We start from the raw sequence: 27690 nt of genomic DNA on the forward strand, positions 1-27690 counted from the left end.
CTCCTTCTCCTTCTTCCTCCTTGTTCCTCCTTCTCCTTCTCCTTCTCCTTCTCCTGCTTCTTTTCTTCTTCTTCTCCTCTTCCTTCTCCTTCTCCTCCTCCTCCTCCTCCTTATTTTACTTCTTCTTCTCTTTCTCTTCTTCTACGTAGCTTAGACTCATCCAAGAAAGGCTAAATTGGCTAATTATCCTACGAAATGACATAATTAGCTTAGTTAGCTCCAAAATGGTCTATTTAATAAAACATGACCTATAGTTAGCCAAGTTCTCTCCTAAATGACATAATAAGGCTTACATAGCTGCAACATGACCTATTCCCCCTAACTTAGGTATTAAATGGCCTATAATTAGCCTAGCTAGATCAAAAATGGCTTAATAAGCATAGTTTGCTCCGGAATGACCTATTTTACCCAAGTTAGCTCCGAAACAACCTATAGTTAGCTAGGGTTCCACCTAAATGACATAATTAGCTTAGTTAGCTCCTAAATGATCTATACTTAGCTAATTTCTCTCCGAAATAACCTATATATACACTACTTCATCTAGTATTATTCTTCTAACTTTCTTATTTGTCATTTTGCAGATTACCTTCACTTCACGGGAAGCTTGGAAAATATTGATGGAATGCTTGAAGATGATTTCTTGTACCATGGGTTGTATTGAAACTATTGTAGTATATGAATATATGAAACTTTGTATGCACGTGGATGAAATTGGTGTAATATATGGTTTGGTACGGATGCAACTTGAAAGCTGGATATAAGAGGTTATTTTAATATGGTTATGAGTACGGAAAGAAATTTATTTATGTCAAATATATATATATATATATATATATATATATATATCCTTATTATTGTAAAAAATGCTGGATATAACAAAAAATAAATAAAAAAGGGGCTGGTTCCCCTCTTTGCCGTCTGCCCCCACATGGCAAAGGGGGGAAGGCAGACGACAAAGGGGGGAATCTGCCCCCTCTCTCTCCCCTCTTTGCCGTCAGCCCCACATGGCAAAGGGGGGAAGGCAGACGACAAAGGGGGAGAGAGGGGGTAGATTCCCCCCTTTGCCGTCTGCCCCCACATGGCAAAGGGGGGAAGGCAGACGGCAAAGGGGGGAATCTGCCCCCTCTCTCTCCCCTCTTTGTCGTCTGCCCCCACATGGCAAAGGGGGGAAGGCAGACGGCAAAGAGAGGAGGCCTGCCGTTAACACTTAACGGGGACGTTGCAATATGTGTCGTCCCATTTATTTTGCCGTCTGCCCCCTCATGGCAAAGATTCTTTGCCGTCCGCTTTGAGAAAGCAGACGGCAAAGAACCTCTTCACCGGATTTTTTTTGCCGTCTACTTTGCCGTCAGCTGACCGACGGCAAAGCCTTTGCCGTCCGTGGTTGCACCCTTTGCCGTCCGCCTTGGCAGACGGCAAATTTCTGAATTTCAGTAGTGATCTCGGCCGAGCTCTTCGCAACATTCTCCATGACCTTGTCAATTGCGGCGTGCACTCGCTCCGAGCTCGCCACCGCCGCCACCTTGGCCTTGGCCTTTTTGTTTCCCATGGGCCTCTCCGAGTTGAGCGCCACCTCCTCGATTTGAGCATCACCGGGATTCTTGTTGAGTCAGAGCCTATGCTTCTTCCACTTCTCATTCTTTTGCAACTTGTTGAAACAATGTAGAAGCACAAAGTCCTTCTCGTAGAGAGTCTTGTACAACTCGAGGGCATCAACGAGCTAGCAACAAGCGAAGTCAAAGATTAGGAGATGCATGAATGTTGTGATTGCATACGAGAAGATGACAATGGAGATGCTCTCACTTGGTCTTTCACGGTCTTGCCACTCTCCGGCCTCGCCGTGATGTTTTCAAAGGCCCCTTGGAATTTGTTCACGGACTTTTGTATCGTTGCCCATCGATGAGCTAGCGCACTCTGGTTGCGATCCATGACGACCTGTATGTATGGCGCTTGATACTTGCGCTCGTCAAACTCGGAGAGAATCCTCTTCCAATAGGAATCGCTCGTTTGGTTTGAACCCGTGATGACGTCTTGGGTGATGGAACTCCAGGACTCGATCAAGCACTCGTCCTCTTTCGTCGTCCAAGCTATGCCACGACATCCACCCTTCTTCTTCTTCTTCCCATCATCGGCTTCCACATCTTCCTCTTCCTCGTCGGCGTTGTCGATGTCTCGCTCCTCGTCGACAACGGCGCTCCCGCCACCATCTTGTGTGCCGAAGGAGGCCTGGGTGCCGAAGTCGTAGCCGCCGGAGGGCGCCTGGGTGCCGAAGGAGGCCTGGGGACCGGTGTCGAACAGGTTGTGGGCGCCGTCCTCGAACATCAGCGTGCGCCCGGACTGGGCCAGCCCGACAGCCGCGCCGCCCCGGCGCAGTCCCGGGGACTCGTATGCCTCGTTCAGATCGAGCCCCATCCCGGCTCCAGTGGGCGCGCCGCCGAATGAGTGCAGTTGGTTGGGGTCGAAGCTGCCGAGGTTGCCGCCGCCGAAGTTGCCGTAGCCGAAAGCGTAGCCGGCATAGCCGCCGGGCTCATTGAAGTTCGGGGAGAGGCCCTGACTGGGCCCAAGCCTCGACTGCGAGCTGGTGGCGTCCAAGCGGAACGACGACGCCGAAGTCGACGAGCTTGATGCGCCTCCCGGGCTTTCTCCTCCGGTCGCGGTAGCGCACACAAGCGTCTCCAGGGTCGCCGCCGCGGTTCGAGCCAGCGACCTCTCGCGACGAAACCGGCGCTCCGACGAGGAGGCATCGCGCCGCAGCTGGTTCGCCGCCCACTCGACGTCGGTCATGCCTTCCGGCCGTTCCTTCGGTGGGCGCGGCTGCAGCACGCGGCGCTTGACGCTGAGCGTGCCGGCCTTCGCGTTCTTCGCCGCATGTCTCGGCGGCCCTTTCGGAGCCATGGCGGGAGAGGAGGCGGGAGGGGCGGGAAAGACGAGTGGCGGCGGGGAGGGGAAATTGCAGGCGTCTGTGGCGGAAAGGGTTTTTGGTGGGCGCTGTCGCTGGCAAGACGGGCCCGCGACGCATTTCGACTCGTCCGGCGCCCCCACGGGAGCCCCTGGGGGGAGGGGTTGGGCTGGGTTTGCCGGACGGGAACAAGGGGGAGTCCGGACGGGAAGGCCTAAGAGCATCTCTAGTAGAGCCCTCAAACCCTCAAACCCTCAAACCCTTAAAAATAACCGCTTTTTTACAGTTTTCATCGGAAAAACGGCGTAGACTAGAACCCTTAAACCCGTAAAAAAATAGAGGTCCAACCCTCAAACCCCTTCCGAGCCTGTAGAAGTGAGGGTTGGGAGGGAAAACTGCCCCCAACCCGCACTCATTTTCCCACCTCGCGCGGGAGGCAGTTGGTTCCCCCGCGCGGGAGGAATCTGCCTCGGCCGCCGCGCCGCCGCCCCGCCGCCCCTCAGCACCCCGGCCGCCGCCCCTCCGCGCCCCGCCGCCCTCCGCATCTCGGCTGTCGCCCTGCCGTCTCCCGCGCTCCGGTCGCCGCCCCTCCGTGCCCCGGCCACCTCCTCGCCGCCCCTCCGTGCCCCGGCCACCTCCCCGCCGCCCCTCCGCGCCCCGGCCACCGCCCCTCCGCGCCCCGCCACCCCTCCGCGCCCCGCCGCTGCCCTCCGCGCCCCGCCGCCCTCCGCATCTCGACCGCCGCCCTCCGCGCCCTGGCCGCCGCCCAGCCGGCTCACCGCGCCCTGGCCGCCGCCCCGCCGCCCCTCCGCTCCCCGGCCGCGTCCCCGCCCCGCCTCGGACGCCGCCCGCCCGCGCCCCGCCTCGGCTGGCCGTCCCCGCCCCGCCCCGGTGAGATTTTTTTTACTTTTTAATTTTTTAATTTTTGCTTCATTGGCACTAATTGTAGCCACTTGGTATGTAGATGGTCTCGTTGTCGGATTCGTCGGATTGGTCGTCATCCGACGATTCGGACATTGACGAGTTGTTGCAAGACGACGACGTCGAGATGAACATCATGAAATGTTGTGTGATAGTTCGGGGTCCAACTCGGTTTTGGGACAAAAAACATTGATGAGCATCATGAAATGTTGTGTGATTCTACACAACATGATCCTAGAGGACGAGAGAGGGTTAAACCTCCCTTGTTTCTATGACAATGTTGGTACCCGTGTGCAACCGGAAAGAAACCCTTCTCGCATACAAGCTTTTCTTCAAGCACATGTGAGATTGAGGTTGGAACCACTCATGGTCGGCTCCGGGATGATCTAGTAGAGCACCACTGGCATTTGGACGTGCGACGCATTGGCCCATGATGTATCTTTGTTTTACTTTTTTATGTCCTATTTGATTCGAACAATTGTTGTAATTTGCTCAAACATAGTTGTAATGATTTGAATGATTATTGTTTTATTCGGTGGTGTAATAATAACTAGAATGATTATTGTTTTATGTCAAATATGATTGAATTTGCGATATGTCATATGATGAAATGTGTGATATATGAAATGACAGTTTTAAGGGTGTTGGGTTTGAGGGTTCTAGTCTTTGCCCCTGTTTTTCAATCCTTAAAAGTGTCAAAAATGGTCAATTCTCAACCCTTAAAACTGATTTTAGATTTAAGGGTTTGAGGTTCTATTAGAGATGCATCTATTAGAGAATATTCCGTTATAAGGGTTGGGTTTGAGGGTTCTAGTCTTTGCCCCAACCCCAACCCTTACAACTGTCATTTGGCATTGCATAATTTTCACTAGACAAACATAATAAACCTTCAAACAAACACGGAAATAAAGACCATTGATGCATGGTTTAATAGTTTTTACATCACACAATCATCATCTTCCCCCTCTCATCGGCACCATCACCAAAAAGTTGCACTTGGCGCCATTTCCTAGACCACTTGCACGTCCATCAAGCACCTCCATTGTCGCCGGTGGTGGAGTCATCCACACCGCCATCGCCACCACCACTCATCGGAGTGTCACCTCAAAGAGTAGAGGACGCACCACGGAATATCCTCTTCCTCTCTGCGATGTCCTCCTTGTAGTCCTTCCACCATTGCAATTGTTCTTGATCCATGTCCTTCTTGGACATCATCATGTGCTCCTTCTCTTCCACCATGAGTTTTTTTTCCACACCTTTGCCTCTTTTACCTTGATCATCCTCTCCTCCAAGTCGGCCTTGCGCTTTGCTTCTTCACGTTTTGCTTCAACTTGTGCAAGCTTGACCTCTTTCTTCTTCTCGGTGATAAGAATCTTCGTCTCCAATGTCTTCATTGTCAATTCCTCTCTTGCCTTCATCATTTTCTCCATCTTCTCCCTTAGGCTTGATGCCTCTCCTTCCATCTTCACCCTTTGCTTGCCCTTCTTGGTTCCCTCGGGCTTGCCAATTTCCTCTCCTTCTCCTCATCTTCACTATCATCCATCCTAAGCATTGCCGACTTCTTGGGTGCGGTCTCTTGATCCCTCAACTTCCACTTGTCAAAGGTTTGAAGAATTGCCCAAGCATGCTTAAATGGGAATGGCTTGCCCTTGGAAGCGGCCATCTCCTTGTACCTCATGCCGGTGATTGCATCCATCCCCACAGATGCCCAAGCACAAACCAAGAGGATATCTTTCGCTTCAGTGTAGTTTGTCGACCGCGCGTGTGGGCGGGAAGCGGCGGTGAATGCCTCCTCCCCTATCTCGGCCACCTCCTCCTTGTCATCCCCTTCATCCTCCTCATCTTCCTCAACCTCCTCACCAAAGGGTTCTAGAGGCGGAGCCCCGAGGTCCACCTCCGCGTCTTGAAGGAGGTCCATGAACGAGGTTGGGGTTGCCATTTCCTCGAACACCTCGTGCGCGGTGGGAGGAGGTTCGGCGATGGCGGCGGCCGGGGCCGCGGTCTTCTTCCGTGCCGCGACCTTCTTCCGCTTCGGGGATGCGCCGGCGGCCTTGGAGGAAGCCCCTCGCGGCCACGGGAGGAGACCTTCGGCCGGCTCTTCTTGACGGGGGCGGGCGGGACGGTGGCCGGGCCGGGCGCGGCAGCGGCCGGGGCGGGAGAAGGCGGTGCGAGGCCCGCCCGCCGCCGCTTGGCCCCGACCTGGGTCGCCGCCACCACGTCGGCCACGGTGGCGGGGGCGTGCGGGGCGGGGGCGGGGGCGGCCGGGGCGGGTGCGGCTGCGGCCGGGGCGGGCGGGGCGGGCGGGGCGGCTGGCGCGGCGGCGGGCGGGGGCGCGGCGGCGGCCGGGGCCTCCATGGCGGCGGTCGGACGCGGGAGGAGCTGGAAGGCGGGGCGGTTTTTCCCTCCCGCGCGATGTGTGAAGTGGAGTGCGGGTTGGGGAGAGTTTTCCCTCGCAACCCTCACTTCTACAGGCTGGGAAGGGGTTTGAGGTTAGACCTCTATTTTTTTTACGGGTTTAAGGGTTTAAGGGTTCTAGTGTACGCCGTTTTTCCGACGAAAACTATAAAAAAACAGTTATTTTTAAAGGTTTAAGGATTTAAGGGCTCTACTAGAGATGCTCTAAGAGCATCTCTAGTAGAACCCTCAAACCCTTAAATGTAAAATCAGTTTTAAGGGTTGAGAATTGCCCATTTTTGACACTTTTAAGGGTTGAAAAATAGGGGCAAAGACTAGAACCCTCAAACCCAACCCTTATAACGGAATATTCCATTATAAGGGTTGGGTTTGAGGGTTCTACTCTTTGCCCCAACCCCAAACCTTAAAACTGTCATTTCATATATCACACATTTCATCACATTTCATCATATGACATATCACAAATTCAATCACATTTGACATAAAACAATAATCATTCTAGTTATTATTACAGCACCGAATAAAACAATAATCATTCAAATTATTACAACAATGTTTGAGCAAATTACAACATAAAACAATGTTTGAGCAAATTACAACAATTGTTCGAATCAAATAGGACATAGAAAAGTAAAACAAAGATACATCATGGGCCAATACGCCGCCCATCCAACTGCGAGTGGTGCTCTACTAGATCATCCCGGAGACGACCATGAGTGGTTGCATCCTCAATCTCACGATGTGCTTCAAGAAAGGCGTGTATGCGAGAAGGGTTTCTTTCCGGTTGCACACGCGTACCAACATTGTCATAGAAACAAGGGAGGTTTAACCCTCTCTCATCCTCTAGGATCATGTTGTGTAGAATCACACAACATTTCATGATGTTCACCAAGGTTTTCTTGTCCCAAAACCGAGCTGGACCCCGAACTATGGCAAACCTTGCTTGTAAAACACCAAAAGCTCTCTTAATATCTTTGCGGGCTGCCTCTTGTGCCTTGGTGAAATGAGCCTCTTTTCTTGTTAAGGGCACCCCATTTTTCTCCTTGATGGACTTCACAAGAGTTGCCCATTCGGGATAGATGCCATCGGTGAGATAATATCCCATTGAATACTCATTGTTCATGATTTTGTAGTTGCAAGCTAGAGCATCCCCAGAAATTAATCTTTTGAACAATGGAGATCTATTGAGGACATTGATATCATTGAGTGTTCCCGGCAACCCAAAGAATGCATGCCAAATCCATGTGTCCTCCGATGCTACGACCTCAAGCACAATGGTAGCATCACGGCTTTTACCGCAATACATTCCATGCCATGCCTTTGGGCAATTTTTCCACCTCCAATGCATGCAATCAAGACTACCAAGCATCCCCGGCCATCCCCTTTTTTCATTCATTTCCATTAATATCTTTGTATCTTCCTCGTTTGGTGCCCGAAGATACTTCTCACCATACAACCGGATGACCAACTTGGCAAACCTACGGACGGACTCCGTGGTTGTATCTTCTCCAATGCGAAGATACTCGTCGGTATAATCCGCGGGTATGCCATAAGCGAGTACCCGCATTGCCGCCGATATCTTTTGATATGCACTAAACCCCATGATACCGGCGGCGGATCTACGACGTTTAAAGTAATAGGAGGCAGCCTCACAATCGTTGACAATCTTCACAAACAAACTACGACGCATTCGGTACCTTCTGCGAAAGAGACGAGCAGGGTATGTAGGTACCTCCGCGAAGTAGTCTTGCATCAAATGCTCGTGTCCGAGAGCACGGTTTCGGTAGATGGTGAGTCGCCCCATCGTCGACCCTCTCCTCTGATCCATAAGTTTCACACGGTCTTCAAACGCTTGCACGTCGACGAGGAGGCTCATCATCTCAACGTCGTCGTCTTGCAACAACTCGTCAATGTCCGAATCGTCGGATGACGACCAATCCAACGCATCGGACAACGAGTCCATGTCGGCGTTGTTCAACTCCATCTACAATATGAGTGCCAAAATGTAAAAATGAAGAAAAAAGGAAAAAAATGTAAAAATGAAGAAAAAAGCAAAAATATAAAAATGAAGAAAAAAGCAAAAATTCGAACCTGCAGAGGGCCGGCCGGGACGGGGCGGCGGCGCTGGGAGGGGCGGCCGGCACGGGGCGGCGGCGCTGGGAGGGGCGGCCGGCACGGGGCGGCGGAGCGGAGGGCCGGCCGAGGCGGAGGCGCTGCGGAGGGCCGGCGTGGACGGGCTGCGGAGGGCGGGGCGGCGGCGGGACGGCCGGGGCGTGGCGGCGGAGGGACGGCCGGGGCGGCGGCGGCAGAGGGCGGCCGGGGCGGGGCGTGGCGGCGGAGGGACGGCCGCGCGATGCCGACGGGGCAGTCGACGAAGGGCGGGGCGCAGGCGACGGAGGGCGGGGCGGCGGCGGCGGATCGAGGGAGGGGCGGCGGAGCGGAGCGGCGGCGGCGCTGCGGAGGGAGGGAAGGAAGCTGAAACTTCCTCCCGCGCTCGCGAGGAAATGGAGTGCAGGTTGGGGGGAGAAACTCCCCCCAACCCTCACTTCTACAGGCTGCGATGACGTTTGAGGGTCGGATCTCTAAAAATATTTACGGGTTTAAGGGTTTAAGAGTTCTAGTCTACGCCGTTTTTTGAACGAAAACTGTAAAAAAGCGGTTATTTTTAAGATTTGAGGGTTTGAGGGCTCTATGGGGCGCGACTGGACGCGCTCGGGCCCGTCCGGACGGGAAGCGACCGTGGGGGAGTGTTTGGGGGCGCGACGGGAGATGCTCTAATACTCCAGTTCCTAGGACACACACAAAGCGCGAAGCGTGCTTGCTCGCTGATGGTTAGGCCTCTTTTTGAGGCCACACTCTGCTGTCGAACTCGAACCCTAACCAGGCGGCTCTATGGACAAGTTCCTCGTCGCACCGCCGCCTTCCGCCGACGAGGGCCCCGAAGCGCTACAACCGCCGCCTCGGAGGTGCTCCGCCTCGGACCCTCCCAACCACCTGTTCCGCCCCCTCGGTGTTCTGACCTCCCTTCCGGTCCGTAGGTGGCACAGGTGGAGCCGCATCGCCGTGGAGCTGGACGGCCGCATCGACGCCAGATTTCGACACCGGCAATCCCGCCTCCTCCTAGATTCCCTTGCTGAGGTTATAGAAATTTCGAAAGAGTGATGTTTTATTTCAGGTTGTCGCGTTTCCGACTGGAATTATGGCGTAGGGGGTCGGAAATAGGAAATGGAGTTATCCACATTTCATTTCATTCTTAGGAAATCTAACGGGACAATGTTGGAGTAGGTTAATGGGATGAAAAGCTTAAACTTTTCTTGTAATTTGAGCGTTACTGACTTACAGCTGCTGTTTTAAATTTCAGCACATTTTTCATTTCATAGCGAGTTCTGGTGGGTTATGGTAGATTGGAACATTGAGATGGTTTGGGACTTTATGCTTTCAGGATGTTGCCAGCTTCTGTTTTCTTTATCTACAGGAATTTCGGAATTTGTGCTGATGACTTCCCGACCTTTATAGATGCTTATCATAGCATCCTGGACACTGGGGAAATATTGTTGAGAGACTAGTTCAGATAAATCATACCTAACACCGTGCAGAATCCTCTTTGGGTTTCAGAGTTTACGATTTTTAAATGGGCAAGTATCTTAGTTGTGTGTTAACTTTGGAAATAATGTTGTGAAATTTTCTTTTTCTATGCTGAGAAGACTAGGATCTTTGAACACAAGTACTACACGCATGGCGAGGAACGGTGCCAGACATATGTAATGCTGATAAGTACGCTGGTTTGTATTTTGTAGTGCTGAGTCAATGTGTATTATCTGGCTAATCTGTTCACCACTTCTGCTCCTTTTAGGTGAATCGCATGATTAATGCTTCAACTTTTGCTGGGTGTTACCATCCAGCGAGGTCAGCATTTATCTTTTATGTTTCCTTGGAGTGTTTCATTGCAAAATCTCTAGTGTTACGACCAGCTTGTACAGTTCAATTGCTCACCTTGTCCTTGTTAGATAGGCTAACAAACTTATTTCGTTTAATTTGAACAGGGAGGGGGTTTCGGCAATGGAATTTGATAAAAAGGTACCATTGAAATGCATCAAAATTTTAATTTTCCCAGTTTAGCCTCACTACCCGAGGTGTATGAAATTCAGTACATTCTGTCTGGAACAACTGACACTTCCATTCAGATTCCACTAATACTTCCATATTTCAACTCCATTCTGCTCTCCGCCCAGTATGTGGCCAGAACGTTCTGTGCTGTTCTACTGGTACCAGTTGTTTATTATGAATTCAATTGTAGATCTACATCTCTTTCCTGTTACTCTATGTTTGACTAGAAATATTATTTTTGTTTTGTATTTTGCACAAAGCATATGCATAGGATGAAAATTTGGAGTTGTGTGATTTACCTTTTGTACTTATAAATAGTAGATTATCACATACTGTAACCATTTCAATAAGCAAAACAAAATGACCATTTGACTGGGATTGACAAGTATAACCGTCTCCTATTGATTACTCCCTCCGTCCCATAATATAAGAGCGTTTTGACACTACACTAGAATCAAAAACGCTCTTGAGGGAGTTCTTTTTTGGAAGCAGACTGTGGTACATGAATGTTTAAGCACCTTCCTTATGTTTTTAATTGTGCAGGGAGTATACCTCGCATCAGTGACAATCTCAGGATGTTTAACAGTGCATGACTTTGAGACCTTATACTGTTCCTTGTATGGCCCATCATGTAGTAAGTTAAGCTTACCCAACTCAGTTTGCTAGAAAAGTGCTGAAAGCAGATGCCTTGCAAATAATATTATCTGTATGATGATCCTAGTAGATTCATATCTGTGTATCATATTGTAATTATAGGATATAACACCTTAAAGTTTGATACTCTGTAGATTATAAGATCAGGGCCATTAGTTTATCACTGTGATCCTGCAGAGCATCAGGATTGGAATGGTCCAACAGGAACATAGGATCGTACATTGTAATAGCTGCTGCTTTGGCAACTTTGCTTTAATGTACATCAGGCATTTGGTAATTCTTACTACGAAATAAGTATCAAGGACTCCCCTAAGAATGATGGTATTGTTTTAAAACCCTGATATTCTCGTTGAAATCATCCTCTTCGAGAAAATAAATCTAGTTTGCCACGTGCATGTGATTTGGATGCCAGATTAAGGTTTCCATAATATGGATGTGATATGCTTTTGTGCCTTATGTTTTTTTTTTCGAGAAGGGGGATTCCCTCCGGCCTCTGCATCAATAAGATGCATGCAACCACTTTATTAACGAAATCAATAAAAAATTCAGCGGTTCCGAACAAGCTCTAATGGAGCAGCAAAATCATCCAAAATAAACCAAAGGATGCCACAACCGGCTAACATAGGCCTAGATGCCTAACCATCTATCCTATTACTGGACCGCCATCCAAACCGGTTGTATAGATCCAGTAACCAAAGGCTCCCTGGTTTCGGCAGGAGTGAGTAACGACCATGTACGGATCAACGCCGATGCCCTGTAAAGTACCTGCAAAAAATTTATATGTGTTTGTTTGTTAAAAGTCATGTCATTCCTGCAGTTCCATATAGCCCAAAGCAACGCACATACTCCTATACGAATATGTCTAGCAATAGTTATGTCCACTCCATTTAGCCACGTCCCAAACAATGTTTCAATGCTACCCGGAGGTAAGATATTAAAGGCTATACGGATTGTTTGCCATAGAATTGCAAGCGGACATTGGAGAAAAAAGTGTTTGATAGATTCATCATGATCACAAAAGCTACATCGTTTACTTCCCTGCCAATTACGCTTTGCCAAATTATCCTTAGTGAGAATCACCTTCTTGTGAACAAACCACATGAAGACTTTGTTTCGTAAGGGTACTTTGACATTCCAGATATGAATCGACTTGGAGATTGGTGTTGTGTCAATAAGGTTCAAATACATCAATTTCACAGTAAAGATGCCACTAGGTGTTAGCTTCCAAAGAAGCCTATCAGACTCATCCGATAACTGGACATCCATGAGCCTTCTACTAAGTGTAACCAAGCCTCCCATGTATGACCTATTAGAGGTCGCCGGAATTGCATATTTAGAGGATTATACTGTAATATGTGGCAATGTACGCCTCCTTATGTTGAACAATATTATAGATGGATATTGTATGGTTAGAGGCGTCTCCCCAAACCACGTATCCTCCCAGAATCTCGTGGACTCTCCATCCCCAATGGTAAATTTAGCTCTATGGAAGAAGGCCACTTTCATTTTCATCAAGCGGTGAATCATTGGGTCTCACTGTGACCTAGACCAAGGTTTTAGATTGTAAGTACTTATTATGCAAAATTTGTACCCACATACCTTCTCTCTCCACAGATAATTTGAACAGCCATTTACTGAGCAGACACTTGTTCTTCACCTCTAAATTCTCAATCCCCAGTCCTCCCTGGTCCTTGGGTCTGCAAATAATATCCCACCTAATAAGTTTGTATTTCCTCTTAACTTCATCACTATGCCAGAAGAAGCGGGATCGATAAAAGTCCAACCTTTTGCGTACCCCTACCGGTACCTCAAAGAAGGAAAGAAGGAACATAGGCATACTCGTCAGAACCGAGTTAATCAGTATTAGCCGTCCTCCATAAGACAAAAGCTTACCTTTCCAGCAGCTTAGTTTTTTTCCCAAAACGATCCTTACACTTCCACTCTTTGTTTGACAACTTACGATGGTGAATTGGTATTTCGAGATAACTGAACGGTAAACTTCCCAATTCACATCCGAACAGTTGTTTATATATATCTTGTTCATCTTTGTCTCTCCCAAAACAGAACAATTCACTCTTGTGAAAATTAATTTTCAAGCCCGACAATTGTTCGATAAGGCAGAGTATAAGTTTCATGTTCCTGGCCTTTGCAATATCGTGTTCCATAAACAAGAGTGTCATCGGCGTACCGTAGAATAGACACACCATCATCCATTAGATGTGGTACGAGTCCACCTACCTGGCCTTCCTCTTTAGCCTTCCCTATTAGAATTGCCAACATATCCGCAACTACATTGAATAGGATGAGGGACATTGGGTTTCCCTGTCGAAGACCTTTGTGCGTTTGAAAGTAATGACCAATATCATCATTGACTTTTATTCCAACTCTTCCTTTTTGTACAAAGGATTCAACGTGTTTCCTCCAAACCTCGTCAAATCCCTTCATACGGAAGGCTTGTTGTAGGAAAGGCCATTTAACCTTATCATAAGCTTTCTCAAAACCCACCTTGAAGATAACCCCATCTAGTTTCTTCGAGTGAATTTCATGCAGGGTTTCATGTAGGACAACCACACCCTCTAGTATGTTTTTGTCCGGCATGAAAGCCGTCTGACTAGGTTGCACCACTGCATGCGCAATCCGCGTCAATCTATTCGTCCCTACCTTTGTAAATATTTTGAAGCTTACATTAAGCAGGCAAATAGGCCGTAATTGTTCAATGCGCACCGCCCCCTCCTTTGACAACAACGTGATTGTCCCAAAGTTTAGGTGGAAAAGTTGCAAGTGGCCATTAAACAAGTCTTGAAACATCGGAAGTAAATCACCTTTAATAATGTGCCAACATCTCTTATAGAACTCAGCCGGAAATCCATTTGGACCTAGTGCCTTATTATTCTTCATTTGTGAAATTGCCTCAAACACCTCTTTCTCTATGAATGGTGCGGTTAATATCTCATTCTCGTATGTCCCGAGCTGAGGAATATCACCGACCCTCTGCTCATCCAACAACACAAAAGTGTCATCAGGCTCCCCAAATAGTTGCTTATAATATTCAGAGATATACAACTTCATGTTTTCGTGACCAACAATTGTACCTTCATCTTGCTCAAGTTGGATTTTCTTTCTTTCTGTGTTTTCCATTCGCAATCAGATGGAAATACTGTGTGTTGTCATCACCTTGAACAACATGTCGCACTTTCGCTCTAAGTGCCCACTTCAACTCCTCTTCTCTAAGGAGCTGCCTAAGATTTTGTTCAGCCTCCGCTCTAGATGTCCTCTCATTGTCATCTAACAACGCGGGTTCGGCCTTTACGTCTAGCTCATTTATAAGATTGAGAAGTCTTTCTTTCTCCTTGTTATATCTGCCGCCCTCATGTTTAGCCCAGCCCCTTAGGAACTGCCTCAGGTGTCTAATTTTATTTTGCCATCTATCCAGTGGCCTTTGCCCATTCTCTAGCTATTAGGTCCACGAAGCTTTCTCTCTCAAACCATGCTAACTCGGAAGAGAAAGTGTTCTTGTTACCCGCATGTGTTGCGTCACCCGAGTCAACAAGCAAAGGAGTATGATCAGAAATCGCTCTCGGCATCGCTCGCACTGTTACGAGAGGGAATTTCTGCTCCCAATCCACACTAGTGAGAATCCGATCCAACTTCTCAAAGGTTGGATTGGGCAAAGTGTTTGCCCAAGTAAATTTTCTGCCCGATAGCTCAATCTCTCGCAGATCTAGGCTTTCGATTATTGTATTAAACATGAATGACCATCTGCCATCAAAGTTGTCGTTATTTTTTTCATCCCTACGCCTAATGATATTAAAGTTGCCCCCAACTAAAATTGGTAACCACTCATTCCCACAAATTCGGATGAGGTCAGCCAAGAAGTCCATCTTCAACTCGGGCTGGGCGGCCCCGTACACTGCCACAAGTGCCCAAAGGAACCCATCCTCCTTGGAGCGCACCCTAAATTTTATGGTGAAGTCCCCGAACACAACGTTTCGGACTTCGAGCGTCTCGCACCTTACCCCAAGTAAGATCCCACCGGACCTTCCTTTTGGTGGTAGACAGTGCCAATCAAACTCAATACCACCAGAGAGAGCACCAAGAAATTGTGACGTAAAATTATCTCTACCGGTTTCCATTAGTGCAATAAAATCTAGTTTATGTTCAAGTGTTGCTTCCGCTAGAAATCTTCTTTTAGCCAAGTCTGCTAGATCACTGCTGTTCCAAAAGATTCCTTTCATCTTTCATCATATTTTTTTTTTGCAGTCTTAAGCCTTGCGCTTCTGCGAACTGCAGATTCAGGATAAACCTTCCTCTTTCAGGGGCGTTTTGGCTTATCCTGTTGAGCCATCCGGTCCATATAACCGGTCTCAGACTGTGCGCAAGCAATAGGTTGCAAAGGGGCCATATACCCCTCCGAACCGAAAAAAACTGGAGAGATTTTCACTTCCCGGTCTTTGCACAACTAGGGATGCATACGGCCATCTTAGTATGAGTACCAAGATAAACATGGTCCTCAGAATTTTTTTAGATGAGTATCAAGATATTTTTTGATGAGTGGTTTCACCACACACCAAACTTGATCCTCAATAAATGGGAGAAAACCCCCTGTGCATCACCTGTCAATTCTAGGAATTGAACTCGGGTCGTTGTGCTCCACAACCGCATGCCCAACCATTGAGCCAAGGCCTTCTGTTGCTGCATCTGTTGATATGAATTGGCCTTGTTAAACCATTCTAAATATCTAGATAGCTAACCAAATTGTTGAAATGAAATTGTATTGTGTTTCTACACTATATATTTATGAAATGAAACATCCTTATATAACATTCAAGGAAAAGTCACACTCAAGATGATTATTCCTAGTTTATTGTTTCAGGCCTCATCATAACTTTGCTGCTATTACTGTTTCCTTGGTAGGTTTACCAGATGACTCATCAAACTATGTGCTCCATATATCAAACTCATTACCCCTATGCGCTGTCCGATGGAATCCAGGAAATCAAGACGAGGTTGGTATCAGCATTGATTTTCATGTGTGATTTTCTTTTCTCACTTTATCTGGCATTGATGAGGAATGCTAAGTGTAACTGGCAGTTAGGGACTACAATTGTGTTTATTTTATAAATCTAACGAAGCGCTTATGAATTCATATGTCTTCTGTCTATTTTATTATTGAGCTCTGAGCATGCCTGATGCAGATTGTTTGCTCATCTAGCCAAAGTGACAAAGTTTTAGTGTTCGATATTGGGTACGTCTCATCTGCTCCGACAGAAGTAAGTGCCTCTTTTGCATTGCCCTTAAGAAATGCTTCACATGTTACTCAAGGATACTGTGAATATATTTTCTCCATGTTGACTTACATCATAATTTCAAAAAGCATGCAGTCTTTTCTTTGTCCTTCAATTCTTTAATAATCATGCCAATAAAATATATTTATTGTTACAGTGTTCTGTTTCTGCCAAACAGCACCCACATATGGCCATGGAATTTTAACCCATGTGTTAAGTAGCATACTACGTATTTTTTTTGGATACAGTACAAATATCCAATCCGCTAATGGTACACTCATTTTTAAAAGCTGCACTCACCCTTGGTCTAACTATCATATAACAATGTAGACAAAGTTTATGGATAATATTTCAAGAAAATATACTTCCAGATGCTGAACATCTTAGTCCATTATAAGGAAATTTGTTGTAGTAGCTCAATGTATTACACAACGTCCCCATTACTGTTCTGATTTTTAAATTATTGTACTTTAGGTTTTACAGAAAGGGAAGACCAAATTTCACGGTCTCTGCTCTGAATCCCGGAAGGGTCTTACTGATCTAGCTTTTATGTCAGATGATAAGTCACGGTATGTGACAGTTTTGTGCTTATTCATTGCCATGTCACTTGCGATAAGGCCATTCATAAAATATTTCTATTTAGTAACTAATGTGAAGCTTTGTATAAATAACTGACTGCACATCATGTTTTTTCTTCTTCTCATAGAAAAGGGAATATGGTTCAACCCTCTGTAGCCCCTTAAAGATAAAGCAAATAAATATTAGCAGTTGTGAAGCTAAATAATGGAGTTATGCTATATTTTTCATCACCCCAGCGATATACCTTTTTAGTTTCTACTTTTCTGGATGGGGGCGAGTTGTGTTCCCAAAGAACAGAGTATGTAGATTCTGCTTATCGTCGGTGTCGATCTGTACTGTGAGAGTTTAGATTCTGCTAATGGTGGAATGGTGGATGTTGATTCATCAGGTGAAGACAAGTTATCATTGTTAATTAACAAGTGTACTGTCAACATTGTTACCACCTTACAATATATTAGTATGTGGGAGGAATAAGCTATGTATATATGCACCAAATACCAATATTCTTAATGGGACTTCTTTCGCTGGAAATTATGCTTAAATTTTGCACTTATTGCTAACTATATGTAGGTTATTTGCTTCTGGCCTTGATGGTGCAGTCTACATGTGGGACAGGCGGCTAAGTAAGACACACTGTCTTGAGCTTACAGCACTCCCAGAATCTCAATTTACCAATGTCAAGCTAAATATGGATAATCGGGTATGCTGATTGTCATGTTAAGTATTTGTGTAGCTTTGTTAAAGCTGTCCTTCTGGACACTACCTATGTTTCAGATTCTGTGTTGCTTTTCTAATACCACCTAATATGATGAACAGAGTTAGTAATAAGGTACTGTCTGCTGATATGTCTATATATCTACTGTATGATCATCAAAGCACGCTTTGTCCAAACTTAATGGTAAACAAGAGTCTAATCTTGCTATTTTTCTTTTTCACGCTGTTTGCATTTTCTGTTGATTTGAACAGTTTATAGTTCATCTAATTTACAGCTTTTCTGTTAACTTCAGCAATTAATTTAATCTAGCCCTAAACATTGGGCCACTCGTGTATGGGGAATGATAATTTTTTTTCAGACAGTGTTTGGCGCAACTAGAAATGGCACTATTCATGCTTGGGATACGCGTGGAGGGAGAGCATCAGCTGCTTTTCAAAGCCATAATGAGGTACATTCTGCAGATAAACATTCTGGCTAGTTCTGCTTTTTTTTCATAGGATCTAAGGTCTCCAACTTGATATTCTGCATGATGATTTCAGTGTTCTGAGAATCAGAAAAGCAAACTTCTATTTGTGAACTTTATGTATGCAGTAGTGCTGTACCAATTGAGCATGCACATACAACTTTCTACTTATCTACACGTGCACTATCTGACAGAGTTAGTCAGCTAGTTAGTGCAAGTTAGTTCTATTTGATGAAATACACCCTTTTTAAAATGACATCCCAAAGTTGCTTCTGTTTATTCCATTTTTATATAAACTGATGATAAGTGGTTTCCAGGTGCCAAGAAAACTAAAAATGAACAAATTTTCAGGAAACATGTGCCTGTCATCGACCAACCTCCAATGATAAATCACAACCGCGGGACTCAATCTGAAACCTATCAAAACTTACAATATGTTAAAGAACCCTAAATTACAGAAACAACTCTTGTTAAGATATCATGTTAAATGTGAGTTGTGGAAGGTTAAAAATAGGTAGTGGTTTAGTGCACTAGACTATGAAGTGCAATTGCGAGGAATAATCCATCTAATTTCCAATTTATTTTGTATTTCATGCCATGGCCGTGACAGTACTAGTACCATTTTTATAACAGAGAAAGCAGTAGAGAAAGAACAGTCCTTCATTTTGAACCTTTTTACGCAGCAATGCCATAGCTGTCTTGGCAACATGAGGACCATTGTTTCTTGCCTTGGTCCTGGGCTGACGATTTTTTTATCCAGGTCCAACCTTTATCATCAGTGAAGATATCAACGTTGTTGGGAAAAATTGCATCGCTGAAGGTATTTGAAAGATAAAGACTTACTGCAAGGGCATTTTGTTAAGTAAATAGGCAATTTTCTGAGTAGATTAATCCACGAGATAATAACTAGCATGGCATTGACTAGACTAATGACATACTGATCATGAACTAATCTAGCACATACTACGCATATAGTTGATACATCTATGCATGCAAGTAGTACTACTAGGATTGAAACGAACAGGAGTGGGATGAACGAGTTATACCCTCCAGTAGTCCAGTTGGCCGTAGCAGCGGCGTTGGCGGCGGACGCAGCTGTAGCAGCATCATCCTCTGCCCTCTTCTTCTCAGCTTCAAGGGCGAGACGATCGGTCTCGGATGGTTCAGCCATGGCGATGACGAGGACGACGTGAACGTAGACGAAGCAAACGGACGGAGGCGAGCAGTCGCGTGATCGCTCCCCAAAAACCTAATCGCCCCTCTCCCGTACAGGAACCGGAGAGGCGGAGTTTCGAAGGCCTGTTCTCCCGTCGACCGTGTACGCGGTGAACGGGACGGAGTCGCCGGCGGCAGCAGCAGCAAAGGAACGAGCGCGTGAGGCAGATGTGATCTGATTCTCGTGACGGCTAGGGTTGGCATTAGCCCTGCTTATATAGGCGGCCGGGTGGGGAGACGTGGGTCGAACCCACGTCCGAGTCGGTAACAGCCCACGATCCGACGTCTCAGATCGTGGCGCATCCGTTACGTATTCTCCGTTCCTGACCGGCAAAAATAAGCGCGTAGGTATGAGCTCGGCTCGGCTCATTCCCGCGACGCGTCGTGACGAGGCGTGGTGTGGCGAGGCGGGCGGCGGAGGAGGAGTGCGCGAGGGCCTCTTCTCTTCTCACTCTCCAATAGCATGTAGAAGAGAGACCCTTATAAAGGGGTCCAACTTCTTCTCCACTAGCGGGGTGGGACTAAACTTCCCACCACCACTTTGTCTGCCACCACCTACATGGGTCCTTGGAGATTTCTGAAATTCTCTTATGGGCCTAAAGCCCACCACTAATTTCAACAATCCCCCACCAGATCTCAAGGGCACATCGTTTTCCCTCGTTCCAATCAATGTTTTAATATACCAACATTTCAGTGAAGACCTGTTAAGGTTGAGCTTCACCTAGAACAAGTAGCTACACCCCTTTACAACTGAACAATGGACTATGCCTTTAATTGTCAGTCTGGCATAAAGAAAGCTTCACCACAAGTCTTGCTAGTACTAGACTACCGAAGGCTGACCCCTCAGGTGGAGCATATAAGTCACACTCCAGGCCTATTCATGAGTTTACTAGAGATCACCCCAATCTCATAAACTGTGACCAGCAGTCAGGCTCATATAGGCGTGTTCCTCCAAAGATCGCTCTGTACGACAACATCTTGCTTACACATAAGCTTTAGAACACATTAAGACAGTAGTCATCCTATCATACAGTATCCGATAGCATTGCATCTCCAACGGAGTGGGTTAGTAAAGTTACTCTACTCAGTTCACCACTGGTTTGTTTTCCCAGGTCCTACTTCACGGGATCTCCGATAATATAGGTTGGGTTACTGCCATGGCAACTCATGTGGGTCTCATAGCCATCTCCCTCGATGCACTATCTATCACAACACGTGATAGCCCTTTAGTAAAGGGATCTGCCAGATTCATAGCCGTTTGGATGTAATCCAACGCTATCACTCCGGAGTTTCTCAAACGTCTGACAAACTTCAATCTCATTCCTATATGTTTGTTGGACTTCATATTGTCCTTTGAACTCTTCACTTTGACAATAACTGTCTGATTATCGCAGTTCATAAGGATAGCCGGAACCGGCTTCTCAACAACAGGTAAGTCCATCAAAAGATTTCGGAAGAAATTCTGCTTCGACACCAGAAGTGTCTAATGCTGTTAATTCTGCTTCCATTGTCGATCTCGTTAAGATCGTTTGCTTGCAAGACTTCCAGGAAACAATACCACCTCCAAGAGTAAATATATACCTAATAGTGGCCTTCATCTCATCAGCATCAGAGATCCAATTCGCATCACTATACCCTTCAAGTACCGATGGGTATCCCATATAGTGAAGTCCGTGGTTGACAGTACCTTTCAGGTAGCGCATAAATCTTTCAACAACACGCCAATGAACATCACCCGGGTTTGCAACAAACCGGCTAAGTTTGCTCACAGCAAACGCGATGTCAGGCCTCGTTGCGCTAGTTAGATACATAAGCGAACCGATAATTTGAGAGAATCTCAATTGATCTATAGCTGTGCCTTTGAACTTTCGAATCAGCACACTAGGATCATATGGTGTTTGAGAAATTTTGCAGTCTGGATATCCAAAGCGACTCAAAATCTTCTCAACATAGTGGGATTGCAGAAGTGTAATCCCACACTCATCATCTCTCAAGAGCTTGATGTTCAAGATAACATCAGCCACTCCAAGGTCCTTCATCTCAAAGTTTTGAGACAGAAAGGACTTAACCTCCTCAATCACCTTGAAGTTGGTTCCAAATATCAGTATGTCATCAACATACAAGCACATTATAACTCCTTCGCCCCCACCATGGCGATAGTATACACATTTGTCAGCTTCTTTAACAGCGAAGCCAACAGATGTCAGAGTTGTATTGAACTTATCATGCCATTGCTTAGGTGCTTGCTTCAGGCCATATAAAGATTTCAACAACTTACACACTTTTCCTTCCCGACCATCTATCACAAAGCCATCTGGCTGTTGCATATAGATTTCCTCGTCTAGCTCTCCGTTCAAGAAAGCCGTCTTAACGTCCATTTGATGAACAAGAAGACCATGCGAGGCTGCCAACGAGAGTAGTACTCGAATGGTGGTTAGTCTGGCCACAGGTGAATAAGTGTCAAAGAAATCTTCTTCTTCTTTCTGGGCATAGCCCTTAGCTACAAGCCTAGCCTTGTACTTTTCGATTGTACCATCGGGCCTAAGCTTTCTTTTGAACACTCACTTGCATCCCAGTGGTTTACAACCATAGGGACGATCAGTAATTTCCCATGTCCCATTAGCCATGATGGAATCCATCTCGCTACGGACCGCAACTTTCCAGTAATCAGCATCTGGAGAAGCATACGCTTCTGAAATAGAAGTGGGATTATCATCCACGAGGTATACGAAGAAATCATCACCAAAGGTCTTTGCAGTCCTTTGTCTCTTGCCCCTACCAAGGGTTTCCTCGTCATCTTCCTCAGGATTATCATCATGTATTTGTTCATAATATTCCATAGGAATGGCAGGCTCAGGAGTTACCTCAGATTCCTGTCTAGAAGTGCTTTGCATATCTCTCATGGGAAAAATATCCTCAAAGAATGTAGCATCCCTTGACTCCATAATTGTACCGACCTTCAAGTCAGGTACCTCAGATTTCACTACTAGAAATCTATAGCCTACGCTATTCTTAGCGTATCCCAAATTAACGCAGTCCACAGTCTTTGGTCCAAGCTTACGCTTCTTGGGGATCGGCACATTGACTTTCGCCAAGCAGCCGAGCGTCGTCCTTCTCTTCGACCACTCCTCATAGGGAGTGACCTCATTATCTTTTGTAGGAACCTTATTCAGGACATGACACACGGTCAATATAGGATATAGCCTCCCCCACCATGCCTTGGATAAACCCGATGTATCTAACATGGCGTTAACCAAATCAGTTAGAGTACGATTTTTTCGTTCGGCAACCCCGTTTGACCGGGGTGAATAGAAAACGAAATTTAAAACTGTTTAAATCTGCCCAAAAAACTGAATAGAAAAAAGCTAAAAACAAAAACAAAACTGTCAGTGCTGGCCCGAGGAGTGCTCCCGCGCAGCCCCAGGCCTGCTCGGCGAACCGCGCCACGCGGGCCTGCCCCGCCTCGGCCTGCTGGGCCGCCGGCCTCAGCCTGGGTCGCACCGCCTTGTTTTGGCCCAAGCGCCTGCCAGGGCTAGGGTTTACCCCTGCCAGCGCATCCTGGCTGTCCATCAGATCGGACTGCCAGCCACCCATCTCGCTGGATCAAAATGGTCCAGCCCGTCGAGAAGAGAGCCCTAGCGCTCACTTTTCTCCTCCCACCGCGCTGCTCTCCTCCTCTCTGTCTCTCTGCCGGCGAGCCCCTGCGTGCCGTCGGCGAGCCCCTGCGCCGCTGTCTCTTTCTCGCGCGTAGCTGCACACGTTCTCGAGCAGCTCGAGGGCAGGGGAAGCTCCGGCCGCAGGCGACGGCGGCGAACTGCCGCGCGCGCGAGCCCGGCTCTCTCTCCCCTTCGGTTCTCTTTCTCCCTCCAACCACCGTCAGCCTACAGTGAGCAGAGGCGGCGGACGGACGGCGGCGCCCCCTTGGCCCGCTTGCCCGCGTGCGCGTCCACCTTCAGGTGAGCGCGTCACCGTCAAGTGGCCCCAGCGGCGGCGCCCGTTGAACTATGTCTTTGCCTTGTGAGGGGTTATACCTTCTTCCGACACCTCGGCTTGCCGATGCGCGTCGAGATCGAGAGGGTCAGCGCGGCCTTGCGGCGGCGCTCTTTGCCCTTTTCCCTTTTTGTTTTCTGTTTAGGGTTAGGGTTCTTTCATGCGGGAGGGTGTTTCTATCTCTGTTTCTTTCTTTGTACCGAAAAAACTACTAGAACCCAGTGGCATCTGATACCATTGTTAAATCCACTAGATCGCCTGGGCTAGCAGAATCCGGTAGTAGGGATGGAGATTACCTTGTCCTGCACTTGAGGTGCTCTCGTCGGCGTCCATCGATGAGGTGTTGACGGCGGCAGCAACAGAGAGAGGTGTGGTGGCGGCGGTGCTTCCCGTGAGCATTGCGCTAACCCTAGATCGGTAGGGATGTCGGTGGGGTGTCTGGCGGCGCGGTGAACCTCGTACCGTGTGCCCCGGCCCCCACCTCTTTATTTATAGCGCAGGTCACAGGGGCCCACCAACCATAATGGGTTGGGCGCCCCCGATCAGGGCGCATGGATCAAGGGTCCGGTGGGAGAGATCAACCTAACAATCTAAACCCATATCTATTATTATACAGCATCCATTCAAACATACAATAATGCATCTCAATTGGAGGGTGCAAAATGCTTTTGGATGTTTCAAAACATATTTAATAAATTTATAATTCATCCATCTGATTAGAACTGTTTTTCTCTTTGAAGCTAGATATTTTCCTTTGAAGTTTTGAGACAAAGGAATAACAATAATTAATTCAGAGTATCGTTAGATAACTTATAATGCTAAAATATTAAGGCTATAAAACATATTTCTTAGCTTAACATTGTTTTCACCTTGCTAACTATTTTCAGGAACAATCAAACATTGTTTCAAGTGAAGTTCTGTCGATAGACTTTAACCCCAGTTGCTCATATCAGTTGGCCTTCCATCTTGATGATGGGTGGTAAGTATCTCAGATCTCTCACTTATTATCATTATACAATCATAATCAATGGTTACTTTGTTCTTATTAGAGATTTTTACGCTTCTAGTATAAATCTCAGTGGCGCGTGCTTACTAGTGATTTCTCATTCATCTGCATCCCATGTTAGGTCTGGGGTACTGAATGTCAACACTTTCAGTGTTAGTCATCTGCACTGCCCTCCTCCTGCTTGGTTGTAAGTGTTGATCTATGTCTTAGTAAGCTTTACAAATTTGAACTCCATTACGAATATGTCTTAGTAAGCTTTACAAATTTGTCAAAAAAAATTCTCCCAAGGAATATGACCAAATTGTTTTGTGGTTCTCTGCTGTTTGTTATATTAGGGAGGGTGTGGACTCTGTGTTGCATAAGCGGAAAGGGACCTGGCTGTCGACATCTTCAGTAAGGAAAAAATAGGGCATCCTCAAATCTTAAACACATGCAACATTTTTCTTATAATTGGACCCTTTAAGACATCAGATTGAAGCGAATAAATTTTCATGAATGCTAACAGATGCAGTCTTGCTAACCACGCTAGCCATAATGTTTGTTATTTTCATTTCATGACATAAAACATAGTGAAGCACATTAAGGCATATGATGCATGTCATATGTTTACATTGTGCAGATTTATGCAGTCGGATCTTCCTCCAATAATGGAATGTATGCACTGGATTTTCATCCAGATACAAGCTCCGCATGCCACGTCGACTACAAGTGAGCTGGTCTTTCATTTCCAGTTTGTTTTGGTTTTGGCAGTACTGAGCAATCTAATCTTCTTAGTTGTTTGCTGGGACGTATGCGGAGAAGTTCCACAATTTCAGCAACTTATCGTTTTTTCTTGGCTCCGTTGAACAAAAATAAAAAAGTTCCCTTGAAAATAACTCTGGATTCAGGTCAGTTTATGCATGATGTTCATTCTTGTTTCCTCACCTGGCTTTCCACGTTTCAGCGAGGAAACAAAAGGCTGCGAGGAAAATCAACCTGCAGAAAACAAGTTTATTCCCTTATCTGAAAGGGTGCTTTCCTGTGCAGCCCATCCACTCAGTCACACCATAGTTTGTGGTACCGAGGTTAGTTTGCTTACATTCTGGTTAAGCTTTCCCTATATAGGATATATCTTAGATACAGCATATGAACATATAGGACAAACACCAGATTTACTAATAAAATTCGAGTCAGGTGGCAAAAGTATAACCAGTCATTAATTATTGTCTTCAGTTTTCATCGTTACTCATGGTATCACAAAAGCATGAGACCGTCAGAGATCCAGAGTAGGGCCGTAGCGCATCAGGAGCTTGCTCCAAGCACAAGCAATATCTTCGATCGATTGCGTCAGGCATTCACAATGCTGCTTATTATCTCATGGACGTCCTGCACGTAATAGCGATGTGCAGCATGGGACTTTGTTGAATTTGGCTGGCAGGTCGCTCTAGCTGGGAAGTTGTGTAGTTCGTCACAAGATTCAGCTTGCGGCCAGAAGACCAACCAATGGACATGGTCGTCGCACTTGTCCTTTCAAGTGTTGGACTTGAAGGCATGCTTACGGGGGCGCAGGAGGATTGTTCGCTTGTAATTTACTGTTTGTTGTTTCAGAAAGTGCTGTCCTCTGTATATGTCGTGGTCTGTACATGAACTATTTGGAATCAGTTTAATTTGTGTTGTGTAGATGATTTGTCATGCTTAAGATGGCGAGATTTCTACAAGTTGAGTTGAGCAGGCATCACAGCCGTGAGCGCTTTCAGAGCAAGAGCAATGTCAGATCTGGTTCCCACAGAGGACTTACTAAATGAGGATGAGGATGAGGTGGCAGAGGGGTATGTGGCTCCTTTGCAACCAAATGACACTTTTACCACTGCCATCGGTCCTGAGGACGCAGATGCGATGAAGGATAAACCAAAAAGATCTTGAAAGAGGAAGAGTTATCCTACATCCACAGTGCATAGGAGTGCGAGGGTTAAACAAAAAGAATTTTTTTTCCATGATGACATATGAAAGGGATCTTTTGGAATAGCCGAGCTTTTGCGGACTTGGCTAAAAGGAGATTCCTTAGAGAAACATCGATAGAATATAAACTGGATATTATGGCTGAGAAACATCGATAGAATATAAACTGGATATTATGGCTCTACTGGAGACGGGTAGAGACAATTACACATCGCAATTTCTAAACACTATTTCAGTTGGATAGATAATGATCGGCATTGGTTACCTCCAAGGGGTTGTTCGGAGGGATCTTACATGGGGTAAAGTGCGAGTTGAACATGGTGTATGGAGATTATGTCGTCAAATTTCGTGAGTCGAACATGGTGTATGGAGATTATGTCGTCAAATTTCGTGTAAGGTCGAAAGTTGATGGTTTCAGATGCGCTCTGGTGGCTGTATATGGTGCGACTCAACCGAAGCTTAAATCGGACTTTCTCACATATTTGGTGAGAATTTGTGGGGATGAAAGGTTATCGATTCTAGCTGGGGGAGATTTTAACATCATAAGAAGGCGGGACGAGAAAAATAATGACAACTTTGATGGAAGATGGTCATTTATGTTTAATATGATCATCGAGAGTCTAGACTTGAGGGCGGTTGAGCTCACTGGTAGACAATTTACGTGGGCTAATGCATTGCAGGTGCCAACTTATGAGAAGTTGGACCGGCTTCTCACTAATGTAGAGTGGGAGCAAAAATATCCGTTAGTCACAGTTCAAGTATTACAGAGGGCCATTTTAGATCACACACCATTATTGGTCGATTCTGGTGAAGCGACTCGTGTGGGCAACAAGAATATTTTCTCTCTCGAATTAAGCTGGTTTGAGAGAGAAGGATTCATGGATCTCATTACTACACAATGGGCCAGGGAATCTGACAGGTCATCTAGTATGGATAGGTAGCAAAACAAAATTAAACACTTGCACCAGTTCTTGAGAGTCTGGGTCAAGAATCAAAGTGGCATTTACAAAGTGGAAAGAGAGAGGCTTATTCAGCTCATTAATGAGTTGGATGTGAAAGCAGAGTCTACACTTCTTAATATGTCACATCGAAATATTAAGATTGATGCTGAGAAAAATGGCAAACCCTTCTGAGAAAGGAAGAGATGAAATGGGCCCTTCAGGCAAAGGTGTCGAAGATGGTCCATGGGGATGATAACACACAATTCTTTCATACGATTGCAAATGGCAAGCATAGAAAGAAGAAAATAATTCAACTTGAACAGGATGAGGGTACAATTGCAGGACATGAGAACCTCAAATTATACATCTCCGAGTACTATAAAAAACTTTTTCGTGCACCTGAAGAGAATTTCGTTTCTCTGGATGAGAGCACCACATGCGACATACCTCAGCTCAGTCCACATGAGAATGATTTATTGCCAGCTCGGTTTACTGAGAAAGGGGTGTTTGACGCAATAGCACAAACGAAACAACATAAGGCACCGGGACCGGATGGATTTCT

The 27690-nt window shown here is 46.3% G+C and overlaps 1 protein-coding gene across 5 annotated transcripts; it reads left to right on the plus strand.

Annotated features, from left to right (window-relative positions):
- Positions 1-9018: 9018 nt before the first annotated feature.
- LOC123404766 lies at positions 9019-25913 on the plus strand. 5 transcript variants are annotated; one of them, XM_045098710.1, is made up of 18 exons: positions 9021-9201; positions 9274-9373; positions 9940-9996; positions 10089-10141; positions 10279-10312; positions 10886-10976; positions 15911-16002; positions 16192-16266; positions 16756-16850; positions 17431-17560; positions 17934-18023; positions 18799-18858; positions 24131-24222; positions 24371-24436; positions 24585-24642; positions 24869-24957; positions 25193-25313; positions 25462-25913. In XM_045098710.1, exons 1-18 carry the CDS (start codon positions 9128-9130, stop codon positions 25516-25518), a joined length of 1434 nt encoding a protein of 477 aa, XP_044954645.1. In that variant the 5' UTR covers positions 9021-9127; the 3' UTR covers positions 25519-25913. The 5 variants fall into 5 exon arrangements, with proteins under 5 accessions (XP_044954643.1, XP_044954644.1, XP_044954646.1 ...); XM_045098708.1 differs by lacking the exon at positions 25462-25913 and having other exon boundaries at positions 9019-9201; positions 25024-25313; XM_045098709.1 differs by lacking the exon at positions 25462-25913 and having other exon boundaries at positions 9019-9201; positions 25051-25313.
- Positions 25914-27690: the final 1777 nt, after the last annotated feature.

Source organism: Hordeum vulgare, chromosome 6H (genome assembly GCF_904849725.1).
Source record: "Hordeum vulgare subsp. vulgare chromosome 6H, MorexV3_pseudomolecules_assembly, whole genome shotgun sequence".
Lineage (NCBI taxonomy): Eukaryota > Viridiplantae > Streptophyta > Magnoliopsida > Poales > Poaceae > Hordeum > Hordeum vulgare.